The sequence below is a fragment of the Strix uralensis genome, chromosome 13 (assembly GCF_047716275.1).
Source record: "Strix uralensis isolate ZFMK-TIS-50842 chromosome 13, bStrUra1, whole genome shotgun sequence".
Classification (NCBI taxonomy): Eukaryota; Metazoa; Chordata; class Aves; order Strigiformes; family Strigidae; genus Strix; species Strix uralensis.
The window spans coordinates 18,070,838-18,089,710 of NC_133984.1; the positions used below are offsets into that span (position 1 = coordinate 18,070,838).

Genomic DNA, 18,873 nt, shown 5'->3' on the forward strand with positions numbered 1-18,873 from the left:
ATATTTGCTAACAGGCACATATTTCAAAAGACTGCAAGTAAGCATCAAAATTAGAATTTAAACATCAGGATGAGGATCAGAAGGAAGCTTGAATTACTATTCTGTTCTAGACAATAAATCCTGTGGAAGTGGTTTCGTAGGTTCCATGTGTGTGGTCAGTTTCCAATTGCTATTTAAGTGTCACTACCTAGCTCACTCAGAGATCTGCAAATCAAGTATTTCATCTCTAGTTTTTGCATTATTGGTGGTACATGACTTCAAGGCAGATCCATTCTTTTTTTTCAGCCGTGAGAATGGATTGCCTTAAAACATGTTTCATCAGTTGGGTAAAGAACACTCATCTTGTTTTCCCAAAATGTCTTCTGACTAAACCATATGACCTGATCACATAGGTAGAAATTCACCAACGGATGGAATTTGGTTGAGGTTCTCTGGCTGGAGCAGGAAGCAAGCAGCGAGTGCAGTTTTGCTCTGTGCTGTTATATTAACGTATGTGAAATTACATCCTTCAATATGATAAAAATTTAGCCGTGTAAATATACTGAGCAACTATCAGTCTGACTTTTATTCTTTCCACTGGGATTTGAATTCAGTGGAGATTTTTTGTATGTCTAAAATATACATATGTATATTATACACTTATAGACATAAAAAATATTCCTTTTTATATGTAGGTTTTATACTTAGATACATTTATGTTTGTGTGTATATTGCCTGCTTACTCTGTGTGGATGAATAATTATCTATATAAAATTTTATAAATAAAATATTTGCAACCTCCTCATCTCAATAATAGTTTGTAGCAACAGGTTCCTAGATTAAATGTGGTGTTAAAAAAAAAAAAAAAAAAAGGAAAAAAACACCCCAGAGTATTCCCTTTTATCAGTTTTAAATTTCTCTCCTAACAGTTTCATTTAGTGATCCATTGTACTTTTATTGTGAGTGTAAATAATTGCATACCTACTGAGTTCATTATGTTATTTCTCTATCATTTACATCTTGCTTCTCTTTAAACTACACAATTTGTTTAGTGTCTCCTCACATAGTGGTTTTTCCACATCACTAATCTAGTCACCTGTTTGTAAAATCCCTTCTATTTTTACCAAATTGTTCTGGAAAAAAGTGTCAAGAATGGAACAAAGTATGCCACAAGATGTGTATGTAATGATTTAACACTATATGCCTTTTTACTTTCTTTTTTGCTTTATTTTCCATGCTGTAAAGTTGTACATAGAAAAGAGGTTTTCATTGAGCTGTTTACAGACATACACAGGTCCATTTTCTGAGCACTTGGAGTTAATTTAGATCTTGGCAATCAATTTGAGGTACCTTGCATTTGTCGATGTGAATTTTCATCTGCTGATGTATGGTCTCCTCACATACTATTCACATAGTTGAATGTTGCTGATGTATGGTCTATTCACATACCTCTGCTGGACCTTCTTATTTTATGATTCGAAATAAGTTTATGCCAACCTGTATTTTACTGGTTCAGTGGTTCATCCCTTTCTAACCTCGTTCCTTGAACAGAACCGTGCGGTGTACCACAGCTGATATTTTGAAGTGACAAATTTGCTGTTTCTAAATATATACAAAATGGATATACCCTATCAAAGTTGGACTTCTAGCTTCTGTGGCTACATCTAGCAAACCAAGGCAGAATAACATAATTGAAATCAATGGAGTTAATCCCATATCATGCTGTTGTAACTGGGAAAAGAGATGGGTCCTAAATTTACCCTTAAATCTTTCAAATAAAGACATCTGCTCAAAAGTTTGGTCAGAACAGGTTTTAAGCCATCATCCTGGCAATAAAAGGAAAATGAATGATTCTGCAAGGCATACAGCTTTTTGTATATAAAAATGAAGCAACCTTGAAAATCTATTGACTTTCTAGTAGGTTAATATTTTTTAGTAGGTGACTATAGTCTATAAAAGTCAAGCCTGAAAACAGATGAACGGAAGTTCTTCTAAGTTGCTATAAATTGCTGAAATTTGCCTGAATACTTACTGAATGCGTAACACAATAAAGTGTGGTATTTGACCTTTGAGGTCTATCTTTAATGGGAATCCATAAACGTACCAGCTCAGTTTACAGAGACACCCTATTCCAAATTTTATAGTGCAGATATGCCTGTTAATAAGACAGTGAAAACCCTTGGTCAGTAATTTTTTCCCTGGGCTTTCTACGTATCAGAATGTGTGAAATAGCAAGTTCTTCTCAAAACTGCCTACAGAAAGTTACCATCCATGTCGGATGGCCAAAGCCATAAGGTATGAAATTCCCCAAGAAGCCCCCAGCTTCCTTGAACTCGGTTTGAGCAGTATGAGGAGGCACTCGCTGCCTTTACAATGCTGGCCCTGCTTTGTGAGTCTTTTTTTCTGTCTTTATTTCATGGGTATTTCACACTTCCAAAGAGTTATCTTCTAAAAGCCTTTTTTTTTCTCTAATTGAAATTCTGAAATATGTAGGAGTTTGGCATAGGATTCAGAGCTGAACAAAGAATAAATGGTTTTCTTTCAAGAATCTGAATTTCTGAGAAGTTAGTGGGCTTGTTCTTTGATTGTAAGTACTGTAAGTTTCAGTTGAGGTCTAATTATTTTTATATCTTATAATTATTATTATAAAAGCAGCTTTACCTAGTCTGGAAAGCAAACAAAAATAGCTAATAATGAGTACTGAATAGTTTTGAGTCAGTTCTAAGAACGATAAGCAAAGACTCACTGCAGTGAGCTCTCAAACTTTGCATCACTTAAAGGGAAATTTCTTGTATAGCAAAAGGTGCAGAGAACTTTTTTCCTTAACACCAACATTTGCACTGTGTGACCTCAAAATATTAATCATTGTTTCGTTTGGAATGAGTATCTTGATAAATCTTCAAGTCTTTATTAAGGATGTGTTGCTGTTTGATATTCTCTTTTGTTTATGTTTCAATTATTTAATTACAGGTCTTGATATGAAACTAATCATGCATGCATCCGTATGAAGCTGGCATACTGACAGGATAAAATCATTAAACAGTCATTACTATAAACTGACGTTGGCCTGTAATTTTTGCAGTTAACGGGGGAGTTGATGCTTGGTGAACAATCCAATTAAAACTGGCAACAAAAGACTTAAAATGTCAGCCAAATTGCTTTTTAATAGTCAACGCAGCCGTCACAAAACATAAACATTAAAGTCCCCATAGTAGCATAAAGCTTCATGGTGAAACAATTCTAGAAAATGAATAATAATTACACTATCCTGAGAATTCTCTTAATAGATGTGCACTCATTAAAATACTTTGTTGGTTAGATTCATATGAAAAAGTATGTTTCCCTTGATACTTCTTTATGCATTTGTTTTGAAGGTTTTATTCGATATTTTATAGATGTAATTTCTAGTAATATTCAAAAATGCGTGTCTTATTTACAATGAGTTTAAATAACTGTATATAGATAAGCTTTGAGTGAAATTCACGTTAAAAATGTGTTGTGAGGTAAACTGAGGATACAGTCATAAAGAACTTTTATAACCTATTAATGCTGTAAAATGATGTAATCTTTGTTAATTTGAATTGCACTAGATTTCTTTTGCAAGTTGAGCAAGAATAGCAAGGGAAGCTTGTCAAACCTCACTGCCTGAAGTTAACTATCTGAACCAGTTTATGCAGAAGTGTCCCTATTGGTACTTGATAGATGCTCTGCTCAGATCTTCAAAGGTGTTTAAGAGCGCAGGGCTCCTAATAATAAAATGCGGAATGGAGGTAAAAGTCCTAAATAGTTCTGAGGAACCAGGCCACAACCCCCAGTTTAGTGAAGTAGTAGAAGCATACTGGTACTTCAGAAAATCTACATGCTTGCTTGTAAATGCCTAAAAATGCGTTAGAGAGACTAACTTGAAAAGTGTGGGTTTGTGCCTAGGCTGTTATGTTCATTTTCAGCTATTACATTAGCTGCTTCTGTGTTGTTATTTTGTCTTTGCCTTCATGAGTTTTTCCTTTCTTTAAAAAATAATTGATTTGTTGTTTATCATCAGTTACATATGTACTGTTGTCTTTCCTCCCAGCAAGCTCAGTATTATAGGAGAAGTGTCAACATTCCTAAATAAAAGGTTAGCAAACATCAATGGCAGGAATAGATCTTTTTGTAGAAGTATTTCTTTTATTTGTGGATTAAGTTGAGAGGGACAGGAACTTGTTAACTGCCTCTAGGGATAAAAGGCAGGAGTCGGTCATCTAATTCTACGCTGAGGTATAGCCTTTAACTAATTCAGTCTAATTTAGATATCATGTAAAATCATTTGTTGAGTAACAAATAGCTTTCTGTCATGCTATCTGACAATTATACGCAACCTCCTTCTTAAATAATACCATGTATTTCTAAGGGTTACCAAGAATAAATTGATGCTAACTGTCCTACAGCTAAGGTTACCATTCTTCGTGATTTAAAAAGAAATTGTTTCCATTTTTTAAAACAATAATTCTCTGTTTAAATAGAGAATTAAAAGATAATTTGAAATAATTCTCTATTTAAAAATTTGTTTCTCTTCTAAAGCAAAACTTCAAAAGGACAATACATGTTTTGAAACTGTAATTTGTCTTAAAGAACACTTCTTTACGAAATCCGTCAACTAAAGTTTGTGAAGTAGGATATAAGTGAAGTTGAAGGAAACTGTCTGGTTTCCTGTGAGCTCTCTACCCTGACCAACAGGGAACTAGTAAGATTGTTGAGAAAAATATGTCCTACTGTAATTTATGTATTAATTGCACATTATTTTATAGGTCAGAGGAGAGGAGAGGCGGGGCCACATGTACTTTGATTGAAAAAAAAAAAAAAAGTTGTCAACAATATTTCTTGACCAGTAATAAGCACACATACTCGCTGCTTGTCAATTCATCACCTGTGTTTAAAACTAACCTAAGATGAAGTCTCCTCTTGACTTCAGCAAGAGTAATGGATCATATTCATAATTTATATAACAAGTTTGAATGTATATGCAGTCATTTAGGAAGAGCCAGATAAAAGCTTTATTGGTTTCACCAAAAGCCATTAATTTTCTTGGTTGGTAGCATGCTTCCGTATAAAGTTTTCTCTCTGATTATCCAAAATAGGTAGCAGAAGATTGTATCAACAAACAACTCTGCTATCCCATACAGTCTACAGAGAAAAAAGAATCAATTTAAAATTAAATCTCAGAGAATACAGTAGAAATCATTTCTACAGAGCCAGTACAGGGGATACAGATTTATAATCAGATGTAACTCAGTGGTTTATGGTGAATTCTGGTTGAACTTTGTAGGTTGAGGGATGTCTGTTCTGAACAGCTGACTTTGAGCAAGCTGTCCTCTACTTCTCTACTCCTGTAGAGGAAAGACACCCAGATGGCCCCAGCACTGCTACGGTCCCCCTGGACCATCACTGCACCACTACACCTCTTCCCCAGGAAGGCAGGGAAGCAGTGTAGAAGTCAACTTTTCTACAGAATACCCAAATCTACTTAAAAAACCCCAATGGCATGATATGGCGTAAAGTAATTTTTAGCTTATATCAGTGTGATGACCATGCATTGTGCTCCTCTGTATCCTCCAGCTGAATGTGACGTAAGCAGTACTCCTACAGACTTTGTAGTCTGTTTAACTGGATACAGTGTTTACACAAAATCTAGTTGCAAAGTCTTCTGTCAAGAAAAATATTTCTTAGTATTTATTTCTAAAACATTACTGCATTAGTATTATTTTGATGCATTTGAGATAGATATGCATATAGAGCCACAGTTAAATTCCTCATATGTTTACATATTATGGATACATTTGACAGCTTTTTCTGCTCCTCCACAAGTTACTATATAACCACAGATAAATGAATTATTTTTTTAATACTCCCTATAATTGTATAACAGTCACTGGAAATATATGTGAAGATGCTCATATCAAACAATTTAATGTGAAGGTGGAATCCATAATAAAAACATATTGAATATTGTTTTATTGAATAGAACAGAGACCTTAATTTTCCTATATAAGCTATAAACATGTTCTTCAGAATATTATGAACATAAACAAGTCTATACTTCTCCTGGTGTTCCCTCATTAATATCTTTCTAAAAGGATTGTCTTAAAAATGAAGTAAATATATGGGGGTAGAGACAATTACTGAATGATCCAGAAGAGCTTCAAGCTTCTACATCTGTACATGGTATTGATTGTGAAAATGGATCTAGCATTTTGAATTATGCTTTGCAACATAGTGTCAGAAGACATGCTGGATGTCTGGATTTGTCATGATAATCTGGAGTGCAAAACCTTTGTGTATCCAGCTGGGAGAAACTGGAGGGTGATTCATCCTTGAAGCCAGAAAGTTCAGACACTTCTGCCTTGGAGTAAACTTGGAGTAAGTTTGCAGTGCTGTCAACAGAGCACTAGCTCTGTCTGAGCTCAGAGAGATAGGAGATATGCTTGGGATCTTGCCCCCAGTAATTTCAGGAATGTGCATGAACATGCTCATCAGGGCTTGAGTTTGGGTCTTGATGTAGCTGGCAGATTTAACCATGACTTAGGGCTTATTTACTTTTTGTATTTCTGTAGAGCCACAGAATATTTTATATTTACAAAAATATGAATTTTTTAAATTTTTAAATTTAAATTTTTTAAACTGATACCTCTTGTGGCTGGGCTTTAAGTTGAACAGAATTCTGTACTTTAGTCAACTGGTGTAGGACTTGTGTCACTGTCCGCAGCCTTGAGAAGGCAAGCACTAAAACGGAAGAGTCTTTGCCTCAGCCATCACAGTGCAGTGAACTCAAATGCTGCAGGGTTTTACATTATTTGGGTATATAACAGGGCACAGCCTCAAGCAATCTTTTTTTCCTGTAAGTGGTGCAAAGTTACAGGAACACAGATGAAGCAGGCAAGAGGCAGACAGGGAAGGTTATCATCCGCTGTAGAGATGTTGGTGACAAAGTGGCTTAATATGTCCATATTCACAATATTTCCACTGAACTACTAGGCTAAATATAAATACACTGCGTATTTCAGTATGATTTATATTTGCTAATTTCATTACCCATAGATGCCTTTTAGAAAGCCCTCACAGCTAATGAATTTAATGACACAAAGGCCAAACCTTGAATATATATCACTCTGCCGAAAACCATCAATAACTGGGGAAACATTAATTTTTACAGCCGTGGCTGCTTGCAACTTATTTTAGCAATCATAAACTGCTCTTTAATCAAAATCTGTTCACCTCTAAGGTCATCAAAATTTGCTGCCAGGCCACTTGTAACTGCCTGGCTTTTGTAAACCTGGATGATAGGCTTACTCTGTAAGCTATAATCTCTCCCACTTTGTTCGGAGTTTTAGAATAGTGATTGTACTGTCCCCTGTGAGTTGCCACTGGTAGAAGTTACAACTCGTGATATTGACTGAACCCACCACTTTTAAGTAATGGCAGGAATTACGCATTCTCCTGAAAATATCATCTTTAAGCTAGCTGGGAGCTGTCAGTCTCCGCTTCTATCCTTTGAATTCTGTGTGATGTTAATTGTACCAGCAGCTGTTTGGTCTGCTAAACAAACCACTGGAAGCCTGAGCTGGTTGTTTAGGCTGTTCCCCCAGTCTCTGTCATAATTGGAGTGCTGCTTTTATTCTCCCTGCACGATTTGTCCTTGACCTCTGTGACTCAACCACCAACGAACCTGCCTTGTGTTGGAACAGACTGTAGTGATTGAAGAAAAGCCCTGTTTCAACTGGATGGGTATTTGAGAGAATCTGACGGATGAGTGAGTTAGGATATTTTCATTTTGAATTTGTCATATTAATTGACATAAATGTGAGCATTTCACATAAATGGAATAATGTGTTTCACATAAATATTATACATAGAGCACATTAGTATTTAACAGCTATATGAAAAAGTAGTACAGAACAAAGCTATAATTCAGACAGTTCAGCAGAATAAAAGCATCTCAGGAGCTCTAGCTCTTCAGTCCCCTGTGGCAATGTTTATTTTATATGAACACGCATCAGCGTGTTTATATTGTCAGGTGCTTCTGCATGATAACATTTAAAACTTGCATCTTATCCACAGTGCACAGTGTTATAACCTGAAACTCATTTCTGGTTACAAACTACAGCACAGAGAGTGGCATCTTATAGTGTGGTGTTTATGTCCAAAATTATTCTACTTCAGCAATCAGGCTCCCAAGTTAAAACACTGAGTGATGGAGTTAATTAAGGAGGAGTAGTGCTGCTGTTGCTCTAATGGTCTACAAATATAAGTGCCTCTAAGTGAGGCAAAGTTTGTCAGGAAAGGTAATGTCTTTCATTGCATCAGCTGATAGAGCTGGAGAAAAAAAATAGATAGCTTTGGGCCCACAAGCCCTTCTTTTGGTTTGAGTATATTAACATTTCTATCATCAGAAAAAGCAAGAACACTCCCCCACGGACACCTAAAAATTCTTATTTCAAGGATTTTACAAAGTAAAATTGACAAGTGTACAGTGCAAAGGCGACAGATGCTAGAATTTTTTGAATCTTGAAAGGCAGAATATTATTGAATGCATCCTATCAGCAAAGTTGGAAAGGGTGGCCATGTGATATTCCGTAGGGATAAATCACTGCCTTTCCTTCCCTAATGGCCTCTAGTCTCTGTTCTTTCGCCTGAAAAATTCTCCCACATCTTCCTGCAGCTGAGTCAAGAAACAGTTTGTTTGCGGAGACACTTTTGAGACATTTCTGATTTATTTTCCAAAACACTATGAGATATCCAGTATTTTTTTCACTTTTATCATGTCACTAATTGATGTTTTACTAGAGATACAGCCCAGCAGTGTTACCATCCTGACATCCAACAGTAATGAGGTATTACTGGTGAATACAAAAGTCCTGCTAATGCAGATTCCTAATGCTCTCTATTAGTAGAAATTTTAAGGCATTGATACTTAATATCAGTGTCACATGCAGGTAATAAACTCAATTTATACGATTTGATTTGTGAAGATTTTCTAGTAGATGTTAGGTAATCCAGCATTTGTTTGTTAGAAATTGACAAAAAATGTAAATTAAAATAATAGGAAAAACCCAGGCTCATATTAGTCTACCTAAATAAATTTTAGCTGAATTTAGCACTATTTCACAAGAGATTGTATTAAACAGAATTAAAGAAATGTAAAACATACACTTCTGTTAAAGCAACAGTGTTTTAAAGAGAGACCTGCTGGTGATGCTCCCATTGTTCCTTTTTACTCTGGTGTTCAAAACTGGGTAGTTAGGTTTTTGTAAAGTTTCCTACAATGAGGTCCATTATGGGTGTTTACAAAATGTAGTCACTTCAATCTTACAGTACCGGTTTTGACTTTTAATGTAAAAATAGAAATAGAATTGCTGTGCAGTCATCATACAAAGTCCTTACTGTCCTTGTAGCTTATATGCAGAATAGATTTTTTTTTTCACTTAGACCATACAACATTCAATGTAAACGTTACTTGTGTTTTAAAAAGAGTTGAATTGCCATCGTATTTCACTTTTAAATATGGCTAAACTTGGAAATGCTGAAGGAGAAATAAGTTTCTGTTAGCATCAGGAAATTATTAGAATTCTTAATTTACCACATCTCTTTCTGTTACAATGATCCACAAATGACGAGTTAGAAGCTGTTACCGTGTGCACGTATATACTTGTAAGGGATTCAAGAGAATTGAACATATGTGATACTGAGAACATAAAGGAAACATATAATGGGATCCATATGAACACATTGGACTGAGTGTTTAAGTATTATACATAATTTCTTTGACATCATTACGTTATTATAATGTAAATCCAGCTGTATTTTATGCTCATTGACACCATTCAAAATACATGGCGTAAGTTCTGTTAATGTTTCTCTGGAAGTGAAGTGCTGTGTTTTCAGCACAGCCTCAATAATGATATGTAGGATTTACTCTACTCTTAGAGTGTCATTATGGTATAAAATTATATACTTGGCTATTTGAGGGCATGCCCCTACTGATAAATAAAGAGCTGAGACGCCCTTGATGATCCTTGGTCCCTCCCTCCCTCGGTCTGTTCTGGGCCATCCCAACCTGCCCAGCAAGGAAGTTCTGCTGCCGCAGGGGTGAGCTCAGAGCACCGTGGGTGTGAGTCAGTGGGCTGTGGTGGGAAGCAGATTGGTCTGTGGAGGTCTCTAAATCTCTTTTACTTCATATGTAAACTATGAGTCCCTATGACCTTTAGTTTATAAGCCTTCATTACATTATAAACTTTATTTTGTCTAAAACGATAAGGTTTGTAGAATTCTTTAGAGATGTTTGATATTTTATATTCTGTAAGATTTACTGCGTAGTAAGGCTGAGGAAAAAAGTTATATACAGCAAAACAATAATCTAAAGGTAAACTGCTATTAAAAGTACTGGTTAGATACTTTTATATCCTAATGATCTGACAAAGTGCTCACAACAAAGGATTTTGCAAGTGAGGTAGGCCAACTAAATGTTGAGCTACAGCAGAAGGAGGAAGTGTAGAAGAGATTATTGAAACATAATATAAATCAATAGAGCAATTTCATACACAATTTTATTTTTATATTCATCTTAAAGTATGTGACAGAAAAATGAAAGGAATTCAGAGGTAGGCCACAAATAATTAGGGGCTTAGTAAGGTCATTGGTGCATACATAGAAAAAGAGCAATTTAGAATTTTAAAATAAGAATTCTATGCTTTTTAGCCCTAATCTTAAGCATTCAGATTCTGTCTTCCCTGCACTGAATCTTTTCCAGTTCATCAGTGCCCATTATGCTCCTTCATCTCTGCTTGAGAAAAAAATTACATATTGGTTTGTACCTGAGCAGTAGTGTACTTATAGAACTTTTAAATAAACTAAACTAAACTGAACATATGTTGCTATTTCGTTCATTAAAGAATGGAATGCAAGCTAATTCATATCCAGCTGAGACATGTCTCGTTAAAAAAAACAAATAAAATACGAACATACCAATAAATAATGAATTTAGGAACTGAAAAAATTAAAATATTTCAGAAGTACTACAGGTTAGATGCAAACCTTTTAAGCTTCATTACTTTTTAATATATTCTCTCTGATATACTTCACTTAGTAACGATAGAGGCTATTGTAGTCTTGTCAGTAGATGATAAAACAGTTCAATTACCCCTTCTTTCTATGTGGATCCAAAAAGTGTTGTAAAATGTACTTCAAAACCGTTAGGAAAATGCCTCAACAAAGGCCTGGCTTATTTTCAAAACTAATTTTTAATCAGGTGCTAACTAGTTGATAAAGCTGCTTTTTTCATGTTTGTCCATCTTTAAAGCAATTCAGCTACGTGTTTATGATTTCAAAGGCATTTTAGCCTGACTCTTAGGAAAAATGAGTTTATGTTAATGCTGCTCTTGCCCATTGATCTGTGCCTCCAATAATTTTTGAGCAGAATAGCAGAACTCAACCAACATGGCAGAGTAAGGGAAGTGTCTAAGTTAACTAACTTTCCACTTTCTGAAAAGCAGAGGCCTAGTAAAAAAGCAAGATTTGAATTATTGTATCTCCTGAAGGAAAAGGCAGTAGTAGCAGAACTCAGCAGCTGAAGAGGAGCTGTTGAGGTCTGTGCTCCGTAGCTGCAGTATACAACTGCCGTGGAGCAGCGTGTGTTTAATATTGCTCAAGGGCCATCCAAAAGAATGTGTCAGAACCAAAGAAGAAACAACATATCAGGACAGAAGCAGAACTCCTCTCTTCATACTTCGATGAAAGGAGAGCAGGTAGAAATCCTTCAAACTAGCAGAATTACAAGGAAAGTTTTTCTTGTTTATAACTAGCATCAACACAGCAGTTCCTCTTTTGGAGTGAGTGCATGGAGTCTGGGAAGTATCTCAAAACAGAAAAAGTAAACAAATTAACATCATTATTGAAGAATGAAAACAAAAACCCTAAAAATAAAAAAGGGGGGGGGGGGGGGGAGAAGTTTAAGTGGAGTTTGTGGAGTGCGTGAGGAGTGTGCGAGTTAGAGTAACATAAAGCAGATTCAATATGCAACAGAGTGTTGTATAGCTCTTTCCAGAAAACATCACAGTTCTAGATGTGCTCTGCTGAAATGAGAGAACTATTTAAAAATAATGAATTCTCAGGGAAAAGAATTTAGACATTTTCTGAACAGCCTCTTGTGTCTGTAAAAAAAATGGGCTAAATGCAAGTGCAGATGAGAAGGGTAATAGTGAGAGCCAAGAGCATCTCTTCTGGCTTGGATGCTCCTCAGATGAAAAACTGGTTTGAAACAAATTACTGTAAATGTAAAGTTTGAGCTGAAATCATGTTTTATAATTCCATTTCTAGATGAATGGAAACTTCTACCATGTGAGTGAACACATTGAAAACAAATAATGCTGTATTTGCATATCATACATAGACTTTTTGATGTAAGAAAAAATTAAAATCTGAACATTATTAGCAACCATTAAAGATAAAACCAGAAGTTGTTATGGATAGCAACGGGATAAAAATTTATAGCTAAGATAATTTCTGTATCACTCCCACACATTTAGAAACTTGTTGGTTTTAGACAAATTATCTTGTGTCATATCACTTTTTAGGTATTTAAATGATTTTGCATTAAGTTATTTAGAGAGTCTACTGTTTATTGAGAGTCCTGAAGAATCATAAGTGGGCATATTTAGATATAATGCTGCTTTATATCCCAAGCAACATTTTTTGTGCTATAAAAATAAAGTTAATGAGATGTAGACTTAGTTTCAAGCAAAATAAAAATAACTTTGCCAAATTAGAAAGTCTGTAAAAACTAATTGGAAACTCAGGCTGATTCTCAGCATAATGAATTTGCCGTGCTTCACTGAATTGAAGGTCTGATGCAGAAGACTTGTCTTTAAATCATCAAAATACTTCAGAATCTGATGTGAGGTTTTCTGTGATGCCAGTAGCTGAATGAAGGGGTGACAAGTGTGATAATTAAAAAGGAATCCCCCAGGAAATCTAATGTGTTAATGTATTGTCATAAATTGCATGGGGATATATAAGATACCCAACAACCAGAAATACTTTATGGTTCACAAAGCAGAACCAGTCTATTGCATGGAGCAAACTAAATTATTTGTCAGATAATTGCATGCTATCGACAGGATACGGACAGTATAGGTAAAAGAGGAAGAAGGGAACTAAAGGATAGGTTGCCATATAGATTATACAGTTTTTTTCCCATTTAGCTAGAGAAGCAGTCACCTTGGCCGCTTGGCATTTACTGCATAGCTTTTGATGTAGAGTCTAACTGCATGTCCTGGCAAAGATCAGCAATTTTCTAACAGGACAGTGGCACAACCATTAAAATGGCTTGTCATGCAAATCATGGGATGTATAATAATCCTGCAAATTTTCTATAGAGTGGATTTAAGATTGATACCACTAAGTAAGTGAATGTCATTGATCAGATACTTGAGGATGCTGGACATCAAATATTATATCCAAAATTTGGGTAGCTTTGAATTCTAAAATAGCAGGAAACAGGATTTACTGAGATTAATTATTATATGACAGTGCCTTAGCAGATTATTTCAGAGCTCTGGACTGTTGACTCCAGTGATTTAATTTACTGAGGTCTCCAATTCTCTAACATGCTTAGAAATGCTTTTCTGGTATATGCAAACTAATGTTACAGCGTAAACCTTAATGCAACTGTAAGAATGCTGCCTTGATAAAAGATCAATGAAATTAAAAGGATTAAGACTGGGCCAAATCCATGACAGCTTTGCTTACCACAGCATAGAAAAGCTTATGTGGAGCACTAAACAACCTTGTTTCTCCAGTTGGGGTAAATTGTGACTGTCACAGAGAAAAAAGTGCCTCTTTTCCACCAGCCATTCCAAGAAGGGAAGGGGCATGCTTTCATCTTTCACCTTGAAGACACATCATGTCATAATTTAAAGAAAGCATGTGTTATAAATGGCTGGCAACAACAGTTCCTTGCAGGGAATTTTTGCAGGTTCATCAGAGCTCCACACCAGCTGGTTTTGTGCAAATTAAACTGGACGTCTGCTAAGGTAAAAGGGAGAGTGAGGTTGAGTATAGAAATAGGACAAAGCCATGTTAGACACTGAGGTAAATTAGTTGGAAGAGTTTCAGGTTAATAGCTTCACAGTTCACCCAATCTGGCAGCAATTTTTATCAGCAACTTCTTTGCAAAGTATTTGTTATTGTTCCTTTAAAAAGGAATTTCTTGTTTCAATTCTCCATAGCTGTGTTTCTTGCTGTACTGAGAGGCTTTGGAGACTCTTGTGGGAAGTAGAGAAGACAAGATTTAATTGCCTTAAAAGTACCGTTACACCATATTTGTATCTTTGTTGCCTTTTGCAGGATTCTAGCTCACTGGCACAGGCTGAGCCACCTTAAAGCCATGTAGCAGTGCTAGCACAGGGCAGGACCCTGCCGTTCCAGCACCCCTCTCGGGTGCTCGGGGGCAGCGGCAGCACAGGTACCCACCACACACGGCTCTCACTCCGTCTCCTTCACAGCCTGGTCCCGTGGCTGTGAGCTCCTTGCCAGCTCATCTGCTTTTAGCTGCCATGAAACCTTTTCTCTGGGTAGCTGGATCATCAGTGATTCAGGCAGTCTTTAAGAGGGCCTTTTCTCAGGTCTCACTTAACAAATGTAGTAACAGACTTGCAAAAATGTGTTAATCTTGTTTTGTGAAAGGTGTTCGTTAGGTGTTAGGAATTATTCAATTATTTTCTCTCTTGAGTTGAAGTGCAAGACTAATTCTTATACCGTGTCTATTTCTTTCACAGATGTTCTTAAATGAGAATTATACCTCATGAAGTCAGTTGGTGTCTATGCTGCAATTCAGTGTCAGCTTGATTTATTTGTTCTTTACCCTCCTCCCCAAAAAAGTCCTACAACAAATCAAGTGAATGTTATATCTTTTTTTTTCTTTGTTGTTTTTTGTTGAACTACTGAATTACAGTGCTGGATGTCCGTATCTGATACTCTCCATTTCAGTAGACTATTATATTTTAAATTATTTCACGTTACAACAATGTTTTACAGGCAACTGGGTTAACAACGTGATAATCACAATGCTTTAATCCCAATAACTATTATATCATGCTGTCTTGATCTTTTTAAAATAATAACCCTCTGTGGGTTTCTTTGCCTTTTCTTTGTTGTTTCAGATATGCCAGGTAGCCCACATAACCAGTTCACCTTCAGACCCCTCCCGCCGCCTCCTCCACCACCGCATGCATGCACCTGTGCCAGAAAGCCGCCTCCAACAGCTGATTCTCTTCAGAGAAGATCAATGACCACCCGCAGCCAGCCCAGTCCTGCTGCCCCAACTCCTCCCACCAGTACGCAAGATTCAGTGCATCTCCATAACAGCTGGGTCTTGAACAGCAACATCCCGCTGGAAACTAGGTACAGTCCAACCTGTTGTACACCGCATATCTCAAATGTTAAAAAAAACAAAAAGATGGGCAGGAGGCCTGACGTTGACATGAGATGGTGATGGGGAATTACAGGTTTGTTGTTCAGGACATCCCGGTGCATTTTGATATAAGGCCATGTCATGTAGTCATGTGAGGCCTTGTTTGCTTGATTCATCTACATCATTAATGCTCATAAAAGCACATGTTTTGCAAAGTTTTGGAAGACATTGATTTCCATAAGGTGTGTAGATTACATAGGTGTTTTAGAGCTGTGTGCAGTCAGGATGTGTGCTTGTGTACTTGTGTCACCCTCCACATTCTCCCAGGGTCAAATGGAAGTTTTGTTTAATCAGTGTACTCTTGCACTTCAGGAGTCAGTATTCAGGCTGTAGCTTTCCTGTGGATAAGAAAAGATAAAGGAAATAATACTAAAATAATATTTTCCTCAATGTGTATTTAAACACTTTATTGCATATATACACAAAGAATATAATTTGATAATCATTTGGTAATGGAGAAATGGTACAGGCCCAAAGCAGGTATTGAGCATGGAGAGCCTTACCTCTGGGAGCTGGGGAAGGGAGGGTTCAACTCCAGGATCATTCACAATTTACATGAATAACCTACTCTGAAAAATAATTGAAAACAGATATATTCTGTATTCAGCAAACCTGTGTTTCAGTACCCAGAGTTCTGCCACAGAGGTAAATGCACAGTTTCCTCTGACTTTTTTACTATGGTAAGCTTTTTTGTTCCTGATAAGTATTAGCTAATTTGGTGGCTTTTAACTACAGCTGTGTTTGCTGACTTGATGCTTAAAACAAGCCCTTGATTTTCTACAACGTTCTGCCTCTTCATTGTGAACAGAGCACCAAGTAGTTTTGACTAGGGTTTCCTTTGGGTTTTCACATTTTAAAATGTGTAAAGTTCATGACTCTGTGAAAGTTGTGTTTGGTGAAACAGATGAATGTCTGACATCCAACTAATCTAATCCAGAGAATAGAAGGTATTATGCATGGAAATATTTTCTTTTTAATACATGTATGTCTAAGAGCCAGTTATCACAATTGCTCATTGAAATCTGAATTTTGTTCTTTTATAAGAAGGTTGTTTTTATTTTATTACAAAACTTAATTTTAGTATACATCTTTAAACACTTAACTGCTGCTAATCAGAAGTGTCAAAGGTTTTCTTCTCTGAAAGGCTATTAATTTGGGATTGAAGACTAAGATGATGCATTCTGAAATAAAACTTTCCTGATTTGTCTTAAGGACAAATCGCAAAAAGAATCAAGGAGGATAGAAACTTTTCTCCAAAATTGAACATAAACAAAATTTTATTTCAAATAGGCCTTCGAGAGCTGGAAGCTTCTGTTTACATAATCTTTATAAAAAGATAAATCTCTGTCATTTCTGGTGTAACAAGCTTATATATACATACCTTCTGCTGCATATGAGACTGATCCTTGGGCATTCCGTACCCGTTAAGTATCTATTGGTTGTCTCCAGTTAACAGTTGGGTAGATCTTGTTTAGCCTTTCTGCATCCCTGTTCACTATATTCTCGTCAGACCTCACTGGGGAAAATACTTCACAATTTTAAGTCTTTTTTGAGTTCAGTTTAATTTTTCTGGTTTCTTACTATTTTTGCAAATTTGAAACTTCTCGTAAAGGACAAATACATAGATATATCGTTATATCTATAACTATATAATTGGATACTGACTAAAGGGCTGTGCAGTGGATTAGGAATTCAGACTGGAAAACATACTGTGGGCTACACGCTTGCGATTCACAGAGTCTGGGAATTTTCCACATTCCTACCCTTCAGTGGTTGTTTCAGCTGATTTCATGCACCCTCCGGTAGCTAGCTGCAGCCTCTCACAAAGCTGGCTGAAAGGCTATATAATCTGAAAGTAGAATCTGTGAGACTGTTTGCCAAGATGTATCTGCAGTTTATGTGCAGACAAGTGATATAGCAGGGGAACATTGTAATAAAAAACATTTGTATCACCACTTCCCAGAAGTCTATAGTACATAACACAGCCTTAGAGAAAAAGAAGGGCTTGCAGCTTGTTTTTTCTTTAACAGGGAATGATTCAGCTAGAATTGAACACATACTTTGGCCTAATATCTGGATTCTCTTGCTTTCCTTCTCCATTAATGGTTAGCTGCCCCTTAAAAATAGTCCTACAAAATAAAAGGAGACATGTCAATGGCAGCTGTGCTTCCATGTTAAATCTTTTTAGTACCACCAGATTACCAAATATGTACATACCTAATATGTCTAAGCAGGTGCTTTTGTGTTGTGGGTTTTTTTTTTTTTTAATTTGGAACATCTGCAGTCAAAAAGAAGACTTAGTAATGTATTCCCTGCTGTAATAACTAGGCAAAAATCAGAATGCACGTGTTCAGCATTTCTTCCAACTGTATCTCCTGTTAATCCATAAACAGCACAGGTGTTTGCATGGTTTATCTACAGCCATGTAATATTAGAGAATTTTCAGACAGGAAAAGATTTCCTAGAACTAATCATGTGACTAAATCCTGTTCACTCTGGACAGTCAGAAATGAAGCAAGTTTATGAGTCTGCTCATAATGATAACATCCCATATTTATGTAAAAGAAAATTCTGCAGTTCTGAAAATGTTTGCAATACTCTGATTAAACATGTAACTAGAATTTGAAACCCTAGATTAGACCGCAAAATGCTGGAGTAAAGATGTATACTGAGGTATGTGTTCTGAAAGGTTTTTTGTAGAGTAGAACTTTGTTATATTTTTATAGAAAAGGGCAAATCAGAAATACTGTTTTGTGCATCACCTAGAAGTGTTACATGCATGGACCAATCTGCAAAACAGTTTTGTCAAGACCCAGCATACTAGCCCAACTGTTTAATGAGACTGACTTGGAAGGGTGAAATGACTTGTTCAGGTTCATACGAGCTTTTGGCAAAGCGAAAAATAGTGTAGAGGTATGTCATCGCCAAGGCCAGTTCTCTAACTTGGGCAGCTCTTCTGATTATAAGCAACCCAAATGAAAATAAGAATTAGGAACACCTTCAAAACTTGAGAGGACATGTCATAGAATAGCTGTTGATGAAGAATTGATGAAGAAGTGGAGCTGTACCTGTAGGAGGTGTAACAGCTCAAACTGCCAACTGACTGTGCTACAGCCTTCAGTGCTGTAATGTGCCTGTAAATGCAAATGCAGGCTCTATCTGTATGCATGCACACATAGTTTTGAAAAAAAACATATTCATTCTTAAAATGACTTATGAATTTGCAGTAATTTCATTGTCACACAGAAAAATAATTTGTAAGTATTGCCAGAAAAAGGCTGCAAGGATCTCTCACACCACATAAAAAGACAGGAAACACTGATTCTCTTTTTTAGGCTAATGTTATTGGGCTCTTACATAAATTGATTTTTTTCTTCTCTTCCAGAAGAAAG

At 36.2% G+C, this 18,873-nt stretch overlaps 1 protein-coding gene across 4 annotated transcripts in view; it reads left to right on the forward strand.

The window, feature by feature from the left end:
- Positions 1 to 18,873, forward strand: part of TENM1 (teneurin transmembrane protein 1) — a 348,074-nt gene that overhangs the window by 168,880 nt on the left and 160,321 nt on the right. For all 4 annotated transcript variants that reach the window (XM_074882528.1, XM_074882531.1, XM_074882530.1 and 1 more), the window contains one exon: positions 15,171 to 15,411. In XM_074882528.1, coding sequence (XP_074738629.1) covers positions 15,171 to 15,411 — 241 coding nt within the window. The remainder of the gene's footprint in view (positions 1 to 15,170; positions 15,412 to 18,873) is intronic.